A 13,563-nucleotide genomic window follows, 5' to 3' on the forward strand; every position below is an offset into this window, starting at 1 on the left:
TCTCTGTCCTTCTGTGGTCGCTGCAGGTGGGCTGTAAAGTAGCTGTCACCTTCTTCCTCTACTTCCTGGCTACCAATTACTACTGGATCCTGGTGGAAGGGCTCTATCTCCACAGCCTCATCTTCATGGCATTTTTCTCGGAGAAGAAATATCTCTGGGGATTCACATTATTTGGCTGGGGTAAGTCATGGCTGCTCCTGCTCTTGGAGGTGGTTCCTGAAAGAAACTGTGGATGTACAGAAATGTGGGAGAGGGGATGGAGGCAGGATGAGCGTCAGGGGACTCCTCCAAGGACAGGATTTCCATCCTGGGAAGTGATAATTTTTTTTTGTGGGGAGTTTTGAATAAGTTAGACATGGGACTTTTGAGTTGGTTTTTAAAAAAATCAGAAGACCTTTAATTATAAGAATTTTTAAGGACTTATTGATTGATAAAACACTAATAATAATTTTTTTTTAAAATAACATAATCTTTAAATATTTTGTCTTATAAACTTATATTACAATATAAACTTTCTTAATTATACTATAATACACAAACTTATAATACTATAATCTGATTTTTTGTTCACTTCCATAACTACTTTTTTTTTTCTGTATCTCTAAAACTCTAAACGTTCTTGTACTTAGTTTAACATGTCTTTACTTTAAACTATAAATCTACATTTTTATTTCCAAGACCCAAGTTTAAAAGCTTTTTTCTAAAGTCTTAAATCCAATCCTTTGTTTTCTAAACTTTGATTTACAAATTCAAAATTCTATGAATTCCTTATATTTCGAATTCCAACACTGGGAAGCCTCTATTGTTCAGGAATTTTGGTGTTATCGTTCTGGAATTGTGGTGTTATCATTCGGGAATTTTGGTGTTATCATTCTGGAATTGTGGTGTTATCATTTGGGAATTTTGGTGTTATCATTCTGGGATGGTGGTGTTATCATTCAGGAATTTTGGTGTCATCATTCTGGGATGGTGGTGTTATCATTTGGGAATTTTGGTGTTATCATTCTGGGATGGTGGTGCTATCATTTGGGAATTTTGGTGTTATCATTCTGGGATGGTGGTGTTATCATTCAGGAATTTTGGTGTTATCATTCTGGAATTGTGGTGTTATCATTTGGGAATTTTGGTGTTATCATTCTGGGATGGTGGTGTTATCATTTGGGAATTTTGGTGTTATCATTCTGGGATGGTGGTGTTTTCACTGTGGCTCTTCCAGGATCTCCAGAAGGATCAGCCCAGGCTTGGAGAGGCAGCACAAAGAGCCAGGGAATCCCAGGATGGGTTTGGGTTGGGAGGGACCCCAAATCCCACCCAGTGCCACCCCTGCCATGGCAGGGACACCTTCCACTGTCCCAGGTGCTCCAAGCCCTGTCCAACCTGGCCTTGGACATTCCAGGGATCCAGGGGCACCCACAGCTGCCCTGGTGGTGCCTCACCACCTTCACATTTTGCCACCCTTCCAGGGCAGGAAATGCGAGGGCTAAATTTGGGATGGGACAGCCAATTTCAGGGATTTATCCCCACCTCTTCCCAGGATCTCCTGCTGGGGAGCCAGTGCTGAGCTGGAGGGGCAGAAATCTGTGGGAGGTTTTGAGCATCTGCTCCCAATGAGAGCCCCAGGCTCTGATTTCCTCACGCAAACCTCAGCTGGTTCAAATCCTTGAGGTCTCCTGAGCCTTGGAGCACCACTGGAAACCTGCAATTTGTGGGGAAGAGGTTTTTATTTTCCTTTTCTTTCAACTTGGGCATCTTTTCCCTGAGTAACGAGAAAGGGGCGGGATGTGGGTGCAGGGAAGGGGCTCATTAGGAGAAGACGTTTTGGGCGCGCACATTTCAGAGGAGAATGGGATTTCTGTTCACTCCTGGCTTTAATTTTGGCTTCCCAGGAGTTACGAGGTGCTGGGACAATAAAACAACTGCCCACAGTTGTCTCAGAGTCTGGAGGTTGGGAGGAGAACAGGGAATGTTTCCGATGATCCTTGAGGATGCAAGGAAGGATAATGGGGTGCAGGATTATATGGGAGTTACATCAGGAAAACCTGGGGGGCTGTGGTTACCTGGCACAGCACCACTTCCCAAATTCCATATCCCAGATCCACCTGGCCACCTCCTGACTGCATTTTAGGACGAGGTTCAGGTGTGCACCACCCCCACCCGATTCCAGACTGAGATTTTTTATGGAAAAAAGTTGGTGGCTGTCTCAAAGGGTGGGGCTCAGAACAGGCAGGGCACACAGAACTGAGTTTATGAAGGATTGCAGATTTTTGGGATTCAATGCTCCGGGGCAGGGCTCTCTCCAGCCTTTTTCCTTCCCAAATGGGATATGGGGAAGGAGCTGCTTCCAGACCTCCTGTCCAGCTGCTCCATAGCTCAGAAACTGCTGGTGCTGACAGATGATAATGATGGGAAGTGTAAATACAGAAATATTCCAAAGTGGGAATCCATCTCTCAGGAAAAGCCTAGTCCTGGACAGCTGGAAAAATTTTGGGAAAATCAACAAACTAAGAGATATTTGATGGGGCTTGGAGCAACCTGGGGCAGTGGAAGTTGTCCCTGCCCTTGGCAGGGGGTGGAATGAGATGGGATTTAAGGTCCCTCATCACCCAGATGGTTCTGGGATTCTATTTTGGGGATTTGGCATTTCTTATCTCAGCTGCTGAGGGACGGAGAGGGCTTTGGATGGCACCTCTTTTCTAAAGCAAATGAACAAAACCCCAACTAAATTAAATTAGAAAAGAGAAATAAACTCATCTTCCTCCAAACCTTCAGGCTGTGTAAAAGTTCCCTCTCAAAAAATAACATTAAACTGCAAAGAGCAGACTTAAAAGGAGCCATTTCCCAGAGGGAATTTGGGAGGAGAGGGAAGCAGCAGGAAAATAATGCCATGTGTTTAACAAGCAAAACCAAAGGAAAAAGTTGGGACAGGCGGGGATTGCTCTGGTTAGCCCTCCCAAGTTCTGCCAGGGAATAATCATTTTATCGGAGCGACCACAGGGCTGGAGGCACACCTGTCACAACAGCCAGCATCCCTGCGCTTCCAGGAGCCTGAGGCTGCCCGTGGAAATTCCTCTGGAATGAGAACACTCGATCCCTCCCGGAGGTGGCTGGGATTGCTTTGTTTGGATTGGGATGATAATGTCCACACAGACACCCGCTCAGGCGGATTGTTTGGATAATTTTTGGGCACTGGAAAGGGCAAACCAATCCAGGAGCCACTGGAGACAGTGGAAAAATTCCAGTTCCCTGCAGCGGGCACTGGATCCTGCCCACACCGCAGCTATGAGTGACAGGGAATCAGGGATAAATAATTATTCCACCAAAAAGACAGATTACCCCCTCAAAAAAACCTGGAATATTCTGGCAATAATCAGCATTGAATTTGTCCTGCCTGGAAAACTCCAAGGTGGAAACAGGGAGCAAAAATCACCCTACAACATCTTATTTCTGGGAAAAGCAGGACAAAGAGCAATTCTTTGATGTCATCTCCATGGACTTCTGTCCAGTATTTTCAATCCACATCCTCACTGGCACAAACTCCATCAAAGTCCTCAACTCCCTTCTTCCAAGGGAGACCCTGCTGACGGAAAGGAACTCGCTCCATGCCAGCACCCACCCAAAATAAATAAATATTTACAGTACGGGCAACAATAAATCCCCTGGGAGACTCCCAGCTCCCTGCAGCTGTTTTTTGAAGGAAGTTTAGGTACCATGACCAATAGCCAGGAAATCCAAGCTGATTCCATTGGCCTTTTTCCTTCACACCACGTTAATTCCCACACGCACGGCTGGGCTGCCCTGGATTTCAGCAAACTGGGGATTGCAGGGACACCTGGAAAAGTTAAAAGGATGGTGGGTGGTGCCTCAAAAATCCATGATGATGATCCCTGCGTGTTTATCCAAGCAGGAATAATCCTTCCCTGAAAAATTTGTACCAAGCAGGACTAGAGGCCTTAAAAGTATTATTGTTATTCCCATTAAACATCAGGAAAAAGGGACACAGAGGGACTCATAAAACACAGGCATTGTTCCTCAGAGAAGCTTTTAAATCCCAGGGAATTGAGACCAGAATTCTCAGACCTACCAGCAGTCACTCCCAAATTCCACACGCATGAAACCCATTTTCCAGCTGCTGGGAGACATGGACACAGGAAAAGCTCTCGAAGGGGTGGGGTGGCCAGCAGATCTTTCCCATTTTCCGGCTGCTGGGGAGATTCCTGACTTTATAGCACCTGCATTGTACACACTGTGTGTGTGGCTGGAAATGCACAGCGCATACAATGTGGATTCTGTACAAGTCGCTCACGGCACGGCGGGGCTGGGCTGGAGGGGAAGGACATCCATCCATGCATCCATGTATCCATGTATCCATGTATCCATCCATCCATGCATCCATGAATCCATGAATCCGTGCATCCATCCATCCATCCATGCATCCATGTATCCGTGCATCCATGTATCCATGTATCCATCCATCCATGTATCCATCCATCCATCCATCCATGCATCCATGTATCCGTGCATGCATGTATCCATCCATCCATCCATCCATCCATCCATCCATCCATCCATCATCCATCTATCATCCATCATCCATCCATCATCCATCCATCCATTATCCATCCATCCATCCATCCATCCATCCATTCATCCATCCATCATCCATCCATCCATCCATCCATCCATCCATCCATTCATCCATCCATCATCCATCCATCCATCCATTCATCCATCCATTCATCCATCCATCATCCATCCATGCATCCATGTATCCGTGCATGCATGTATCCATCCATCCATCCATCCATCCATCCATCCATCCATCCATCCATCATCCATCATCCATCCATCATCCATCCATCCATCATCCATCCATCCATCCATCATCCATCCATCCATCCATCCATCCATCATCCATCCATCCATTATCCATCCATCCATCCATCCATCCATTCATCCATCCATCATCCATCCATCCATCCATCCATCCATCCATCCATCATCCATCCATCCATCATCCATCCATCCATCCATCCATCCATCCATCCATTATCCATCCATCCATCTATCCATCCATCCATCCATCCATCCATCCATCCATCCATCCATCATCCATCCATCCATCCATCCATCCATGCACATGCTGGGATTTTTAGGGATAACTGTTTTCCCCTGGGTATTTTTTTATTGTTTGGGAGCTCAAAGTCCCATGTTACAGGATTTCTAAGAATGGGAATTGTATCTTCTGAAGCTCAGGACAGGCAAGAGAGGAACAAATTCCTGTCAAATATATCCAAATCTCCAAAAAAATCCATCCTTCAGACGCAGAGCTTTGCTGCAGTGGGAATATCCCGTATCTCATGGACATGGCAGTTCCTCAGTCGACATAAACCGAAAGAGCGCCAAAAAATCCAATCCATTTAAACCTTGGATGATTTTCCAGAGCCTGCCCTACTTTCCATGGATAGGTGGATGGCAGGGAGGAGCAAAGAGCTGGTGCCTGTCACCTTCCCCGAGCCCTCACTTCCCTCGCTCCAAGTTCCCGGTGTGACAGGTCAAGGATTTTCTTCCCAGTGCTGGCAGCACAGGGAATTGTGGAGCGGGATGAATTCCTTACAAATGTGGCTTTGTAGGAGCGCTGGGCCTGAGTGAGGCTCTGTGTTTAATTATTTATGCTTTCTTATATTACCTCGGCATTCCCAGCTCCCAGCCTGGATAAGGGCCCCGTTGTCCCCGGGTTTGGGACACAGCCGTCCCTGCTCCACACCCCGTGGTCAGGAAAACCTTTAAGCACCCTAATGAGACTTAAGTGCATGCTGAAAGTTAAGCCTGGGCTTATCCCCGAGCCCCAGTGAGCTTAGACTGGGAACAGCCTCTTCACAGTCCCCGCTGATAAATGTTGCCTTTATTTATTTTTTAATAATTTTTTTTCCACCTGAAAGGGGTCATTCTTCCCAAATTTGTGGAAGCTACTGTGGATTGGATCCTGCTTTTTCAGGGAAGCCAGTAGGGGACTCGGTTTTACAAATAACTGGACCCGAAAAAAAATAAATACAAGGTTGCTTTTGGATATTGGGGAATTTTTTTTCCACGTTTCATAGGGAAAAGATGATGGCCTGGGGTAACTGTGCTGAAATCAGGATGGTTCCTTTGGGAATGAACATTTGGCTGGATATTTTGGAACATAATCCTGAATTTTAGCATTTCTCTGCTTTGTGCAGCAGCTCTCTCAAATTTAACAGAGCTTCCAATCCATCCAGGGATTTTCTGGGAGAAACTGCCGGAGCCTGACTCCTGCTCTGCCTTTCCTTGATGGGAAGGAAGGAAGGAAATATCTTAGAGAAGGATTGCTGCAAAAAAAACATCGGAATCATGGAATATTTCAGTTGAAAGGGGTCTTGAGGATCATCCCATTCCACCTTCTACCATAGGCAGGGACACCCCCGCTGTCCCAAGGGGCTCCAAGCCCCAATGTCCAACCTGGCCTTGGGCACTGCCAGGGATCCAGGGGCAGCCACAGCTGCTCTGGCAATTCCATCCCAGCCAGGAATTCCTTCCCAATCTCCCACCCATCCCTGCCCTCTGGCAGTGGGAGCCATTCCCTGTGTCCTGTCCCTCCATCCCTTGTCCCCAGTCCCTCTCCAGCTCTCCTGGAGCCCCTCCAGGCCCTGGAAGGGCTCTGAGCTCTCCCTGGAGCTTCTCCAGGAGAACATTCCCAGCTCTCCCAGCCCGGCTCCAGAGCAGAGTTCTCTGTTTCCCATGGGATGAGCTGGCCAAAGCTGGTTTCAGTCTCTCAGGTTCCAGCACTCTCAGGCCTCGGAGATCATCGAGTCCAACCATTCCCAGCACTGCCAAGGCCACCCCTGACCATGTCCCCAAGTGCCACATCCACAGGGATTTAAATCCCTCAAGGGATGGGGACCCCCTGCTGCCCTGGGCAGTCCGAGTGTGTAACAGCTCCTTTTGGGAAAGCATTTTCCCAAAATCCACCCTGACCTCCCCTGGCCCAGCCTGAGGCCGTTCCCTCTCCTCCTGTCCCTGTTCCCCTGGCTGTCACCTCCTGTCAGGAGCTGTGCAGAGCCACAGGGTCCCCCCTGATCCCCCTTTTCTCCAGGCTGAGCCCTTTCCCAACTCCCTGGAATTTTCCAGCCCCTTCCCAACTCCTTTTCCTTCCCTGGACACATTCCATCCCCTCAATGTCTTCATTGTGGGCGCCCCAAACTGAACCAGTTCAGCTCTCGGATGTGAAAGCTCAGCTTTTCCAATTCTCAATTATGCCTGAAAAATGGAAAGCCACTCCTTCCACCTTCCCCTATCCCAGTCCACCTGGAATTTCGGTGCCGGAGCCTTCGGTCCCCACTGACCTTGTGTCACCTGTGTTCTTTTCCAGGACTCCCTGCTGTGTTTGTCACAGTGTGGGCCAGCGTCAGAGCCACTCTGGCAGACACAGAGTAAGTCCCACCGGGTTTCCTTCTCTCCCTCTTACATGCAAAGTCTTGTGGGATTTAGGGGCGAATCTAAAAGGAAAAAGAACCAGGCAAGGCTGGAATTCTACTCTGGCATCATTAACTTTTGGAGGAGGGTGGTGGATGGAAGGGAAGGATAGTTTTTCCTTTCATTTTGCAGGATCCAATGAATGGGAATACCTGGCATTGTTATCCCTGGGGATAAAGGGACTGTGTCACAGCTGGGCAGGGACGAGACAGGGATCCTTAAAATCCTGAATGAGCAGGAATGAATTTGGGACACAGCAGCTGCAGCACAGTCAGAGAGGGTTTGGTCATGGTGGAGAGGTAGAACTGCAACTCCTCCATGGATTTCACGATCCCAGGATGGTTTGGGTTGAAAGAGACTTTAAAGCTCATCCCATTCCACCCTCTGCCATGGCCAGGGACTCCTTCCACTGTCCCAGGTTGCTCCAAGCCCTGTCCAACCTGGCTGTTCCCCCAAAACTCGTAGGCTTGACCACACAAGCGCTTCCATGTTCCCAGGGTGCTCCATCTGAGGGTTCCCAGGCATTCCCAAACGGCTTCGCATGGGAAGCCGCTGCTTTCCAAAGGGGATTCCAGCTCCAGGCTTGGGCGGGTGGGTCAGCAGAGCTGCTGAAGGGTGACACATCCCTGACACCGGCCCATCCTCGCAGAGGTTCCAGGGAGCACCGGTGGCTTTCCAGCCTCTCTTTGCCTGAGGAGATGGCCTGGGAGAACTGCAGCTGCCACGTGGGGGTGACCAGGATCAGATAAGGAAAAACCTGTGGCCTTCCTTTCTCCAGAGCTGGAGGGAATTCCAGCAGGATAATTAACATTGAGTCAGCTTTTCCAATGGCTGCTGGAGACTCCTGGGAGCAAATAGAGCCTGTCCCTTCTTGGCAGGTGGAGGATTGGATCCCAACATCCCAACATTCCAACATCCACCTCACCAGCTGGCCCTCCCAGCTCCTCATCCTCACTGGGATGAGGACTGGGGGTGGATGGAGATAAAGGATTTGGGAGGATTTTGGCCACAAGGGCAGGGCTGAAGGAAACCCGGGAAGCAAGTGTGGAACCCCAGCATTGTCCCCATCACCACCTGTCCCCATGGGAAGCTGTGCAGGTTTATTCCGAGGGGGAATCATGGAATGGTTGGGTTGGAAAAGACCTTTAAACGTCATCTAATCCAACCCCCTGCGATGAGCTGGGACATATCCAGGATTGAAAAGTCCTACAGGGAAACTGAAGGGATTATCCATCAGGAACTGGAGGGACAGGACACAGGGAATGGCTTCCCACTGCCAGAGGGCAGGGATGGATGGGATAATGGGAAAAATTCTTCCCTGTGAGAGTGGGGAAGCCCTGGCACAGGTCACCCAGAGACGCTGTGGCTGCCTCATCCTTGGAAATGTCCAAGGCCAGGTTGGAGGAGGCTTGGAGCAACCTCTCTCCCATGACAGGGATTTGGAATTAAATCATCTTTAAGGTCCCTTCCAACCCAACCCATTCCAGGGTTCTGTGATCCCACATCCGTTCAGCCTCTCCTGTGTTCATAAAACCTGGATTCTTTTTCATGTAGGGATTTATTTGGTGAGGAAGCGAGGAAGTGGAAAAGGATCCGTTCCTGGCCAGAAGGGACAAGTCTGGATGGGTGTGGAAAGAGCTGGAAAGAGCTTCACCCTCTGGAGAGAAAAACCATCCCATCCACAGGAATATTCTCATTTCTTAGTAGCTTTACACCAGGAAAAGGGATATTCCAAAGTCTCACTGGGTGCAGGCAGGGTTAGAGCAAGGTCCTTCCACCAGGCTTTGGAGGAATTCATCCTTCCAGGGGGATTTTTCCAATGGAACTTGATTGCTTTTCCAAAGATTTCCTGACAGGATGTCCATCTCTCCTCAGGTGTTGGGACTTGAGTGCTGGCAATTTAAAGTGGATTATTCAGGTGCCCATCCTGGCAGCTATCGTGGTGAGTATGGGATGAGTGAGGGGCTGGGAGAACTTTGGGTCCTTGGGAAGAGCTGATCCAGGATTTCCTGCTCTAATCACCCTGCTATCAAAACTCCTGCCTTGTCATAGTCCCTACATCTCCACTTTGAGGGGTTCTGCCTGGAATTTTGGCAGCTGAATATGGCAGAAGGGTTTGTGAGTGACCTCAAGGAGAGAAAAATCCCACATTTTCAGGGTCGAGACCCTAAAATCACCAATGAAAACAACATCCAAGGCAATATTTCCAATCCAGATGATCTTGGAAACTCTTGGGGCCATGACACACTTTTACCAGGCATCTCCAGATGGAAGAGATGGAATTTGGTGTCTGTAGCTGGACCAAGGCTTTTCCCAGGTGTGTTTCAGGGTCATCCCGTTATTCCTGAACTGGTAAAAGCTTGGGAAGCCTGAGGTGGGAAGGGAAATTAAACCATCCCAGCTTTGATTGGGTCTTTAATCACTGAGGGTGGATTATTCCAACCCCCCACCCAAGAGCCAGAGGGGAAACAGAGGATCCAAGTGATATTATCCCGACACAGGAGGAGCTCTCCAAAGCTGGAGAGGGCGTTATAAGAGTTCATTATCTGCACATGGTGAATTCAACTACGTCCTTATTAATGAATTAATTAATTACCCTCTTCCCCCCGCCTCTCTTCATTTGGGGTTCTCCATTGCTCAGTCTCCTGATGGAATCCATGTAAAAGAGCTCATGCACTCCCCTCAATCCCATCTCCCTTTCCACTCATCCACGAGTGGAACCGGTAGGAATCTCCGCAGTCAAGAAGCTTTGGAATCAGGCTCTTCCTCCTGCCTCCCAAATCAGGAGGCCTTGGAAGATGCTCAGTGTGGGTGAGAAGAGCACCAGACACGCAGAGAGCAGGAAATTTTCTGAGGTGGATGTGCTCATCTGTGCCATTAGGTGAGATTTTTGGGGTTTGGGGACGGGGCTGGGTTTCATGCTTTTGGTGGAAATTTCTCCACCTGGCTCCAGCAATTCCTTGGAAGAAAAGCATCACCGAGACCACATCTTTGGAAATGGAACAGCAGAGGCTGGAGAAGAAAGTTCAGATGGTTCAATTAAATTAATTCCAGCGACCCAGCGCATTTAATTTACAGGCCAATTAGCAGAAGACAAAGAGCCCAATTGAGGCTCATCCTTGGAAAAACAAGGTTTCTCCAGGAAGCTGTGCCCTGGCAATTTGCAAATGCAGCTGTTTATTATGCAAAAATATTCCGTTGGTTGTATCTGTTTAATTTCTGTGGTTTCGTATTGTTCATTTGGCTGCTTCTGCCATTCCCACGATGCTGGACTAAGTCCTGCATTTTCTGGATGGGATTTTGGAGGCTGAGGGGTTTAAAATCTCTCCACTTTCTGCTAATTTGGATGTGATTCGTTTGTCTGGTTTTCTTTTCAAATTTAGCACATTTAGGGAGCTCAGAGGAGTTTCCCTCCTGGATGTGATAAGGCAGGGCGTCTTTAATTTTGCCGACAAATGCAAAACAAGATCCCGCTTCGGAGCCTTTAAAGCTGGAAAAGCTCTTATAGAGACATAAATCCTGCTTGGTTTTTCCCTTTCAGATGGTTTCCAAGGAATTAAATGCCCCCAAGCTCTGTCCTTCCCAGCCTGTCGCTCTATCCATTCCTCTCTCATAATTCCTGTATCAGTCAGAAAATTTCAGTCAAATGGAACTGAGGGAATGGGATTGCAGGGGTGCAAAATTCTCACCAACCTTGTGAGAACAAGGAAATGGATATGGGAGGGAATTTTCATGCATATCCCAGTGACAGAAAGGATGTGGCACAACCTTCCCTGCTTTTTTTTTTTTTTATGGAAAAGAGTTCCAAACAAGCTTGCACATCCTCAAAGGAGGAGGAATCCAACCACAGCAGACAAAGACATGGCAAACCAGCCCCTGCTGGCTCAGCAGCTCAGGGAATTCCTGGTTTTCCCAGGGAGGATAAATGTCCATGGGAACGTCTCTTCAATGGTTGCAGTGGAGAAATCTGTCCCATGGAAATGCTAGAACATGGATCTGCTCTGGCTCCAACCAAAATGAATCCAAGGAGGTCTCCTGCACCATCCAGCTTGAGGTTCACAGTGCTCCCTCCCTAAAACTCCGAGCCGCTGTGTGGTGTGGTAATTCCACGTCTTGAAATGCTGAGGGCTCCAGAGGAATCCGTAGGCGTTATCCAACAACGCGGATCTGCTCCGTGCAGTTACAGGACGGTCCTGCCTGTACCCTCTCCACAATCCCACGGACGGCTTTGGCTGGGCCAGAAGCTGGTGGAATCCAGGGAAGCCAAGCTCTGAAGAGCTCTCCAAAGACGGGAATCTCCCCGGTGCCAACCCACCTTTCCTCTCCATGAGGCGTTGCCGTTAAATTTTCCTCAGTGTGTTCCTGTAGGAGCCATGAAGGTTGGGAATGTTCTCCCAGATCAAGTCCAACCATTCCCTCAGCTCCACCATGGCCACCACTAACCCTGGTCCCCAAATGCCACATCCACATGGGATTCCACCACTTCCCGGGATGGAGATTCCACCACTTTCTCGGATGGGGATTCCACCACTTCCCGGGATGGGGATTCCACCACTTCCCGGGATAGGGATTCCACCACTTCCCGGGATAGGGATTCCACCACTTCCCGGGATGGGGATTCCACCACTTCCCGGGATAGGGATTCCACCACTTCCTGGGATGGAGATTCCACCACTTCCTGGGATGGAGATTCCACCACTTCCCGGGATGGGGATTCCACCACTTCCCGGGATAGGGATTCCACCACTTCCTGGGATGGAGATTCCACCACTTCCCGGGATAGGGATTCCACCACTTCCTGGGATGGAGATTCCACCACTTCCCGGGATAGGGATTCCACCACTTCCCGGGATGGGGATTCCACCACTTCCCGGGATGGGGATTCCACCACTTCCCGGGATGGGGATTCCACCACTTCCCGGGATGGGGATTCCACCACTTCCCGGGATGGAGATTCCACCACTTCCCGGGATGGAGATTCCACCACTTCCCGGGATGGGGATTCCACCACTTCCCCGGATGGGGATTCCACCACTTCCCGGGATGGGGATTCCACCACTTCCCGGGATGGAGATTCCACCACTTCCCGGGATAGGGATTCCACCACTTTCTCGGATGGGGATTCCACCACTTCCCGGGATGGGGATTCCACCACTTTCTTGGATGGGGATTCCACCACTTCCTGGGATGGAGATTCCACCACTTCCCAGGATGGAGATTCCACCACTTCCCGGGATAGGGATTCCACCACTTCCCGGGATGGGGATTCCACCACTTCCCGGGATAGGGATTCCACCACTTCCCGGGATGGGGATTCCACCACTTCCCGGGATAGGGATTCCACCACTTCCCGGGATGGAGATTCCACCACTTCCCGGGATGGGGATTCCACCACTTCCCAGGATGGGGATTCCACCACTTCCCAGGATGGGGATTCCACCACTTTCTCGGATGGGGATTCCACTCTTCCTGGGGCAGCCTGTTCCAAGGTGCTCAAGCACCACTGGAATTATCTTGAGCAGCTGGCCACGAGTTGGGTTCACAAATGTGTCTCCTTGAAAGGCAGTAGACGATATTCCCTGACTGTCCTTGTCTGCTCCATCCTAAACACTTCCCAGAGGAAGTGGGAATATGGGAGAAATCCAACAGCTTCCATTACCCTTCTGCATTCTTGAGCTGTCATCTCCAGTTAGGTCCACTCTGTATCTTCACCATGGTGCCTTGGGCTTGTTCCTCTTTCCTTTTGCACATGGAAATGTGGGAAGACATCCTACGAGTGCTCCTGGTATCCCGAGTGGATCTTCATCCCAGCTGGGCTGTAAAGACAAATAAAACCCCATTTTGGCCTTCTCCAGGTGCCTGCTGGGCTGGCTGGCTCAGATGTTTTCATGTGAGATGTCCGCACCTTGTGAGCAATTCCATATTCTCCGTGAAGGTTAAAAACCCCTGGATCATCCCTGGAATGCTCATCCCTTCCACAGGAGGAGCTTCCTCCCCAGCCCCAGCCCCTGCCTCATCTGGGGGAAACACCAACTGAACAACTCCACCATTTTCATCCGTTTTTATTTTTTT

At 49.3% G+C, this 13,563-nt stretch overlaps 1 protein-coding gene across 1 annotated transcript in view; it reads left to right on the forward strand.

The window, feature by feature from the left end:
* Positions 1-13,563, forward strand: part of PTH1R (parathyroid hormone 1 receptor) — an 89,618-nt gene that overhangs the window by 71,362 nt on the left and 4,693 nt on the right. The window contains exons 7-9 of the mRNA XM_077781366.1: positions 27-180; positions 7,388-7,448; positions 9,367-9,433. Coding sequence (XP_077637492.1) covers positions 27-180; positions 7,388-7,448; positions 9,367-9,433 — 282 coding nt within the window. The remainder of the gene's footprint in view (positions 1-26; positions 181-7,387; positions 7,449-9,366; positions 9,434-13,563) is intronic.

This window comes from Lonchura striata, chromosome 1, assembly GCF_046129695.1.
Source record: "Lonchura striata isolate bLonStr1 chromosome 1, bLonStr1.mat, whole genome shotgun sequence".
NCBI lineage: Eukaryota > Metazoa > Chordata > Aves > Passeriformes > Estrildidae > Lonchura > Lonchura striata.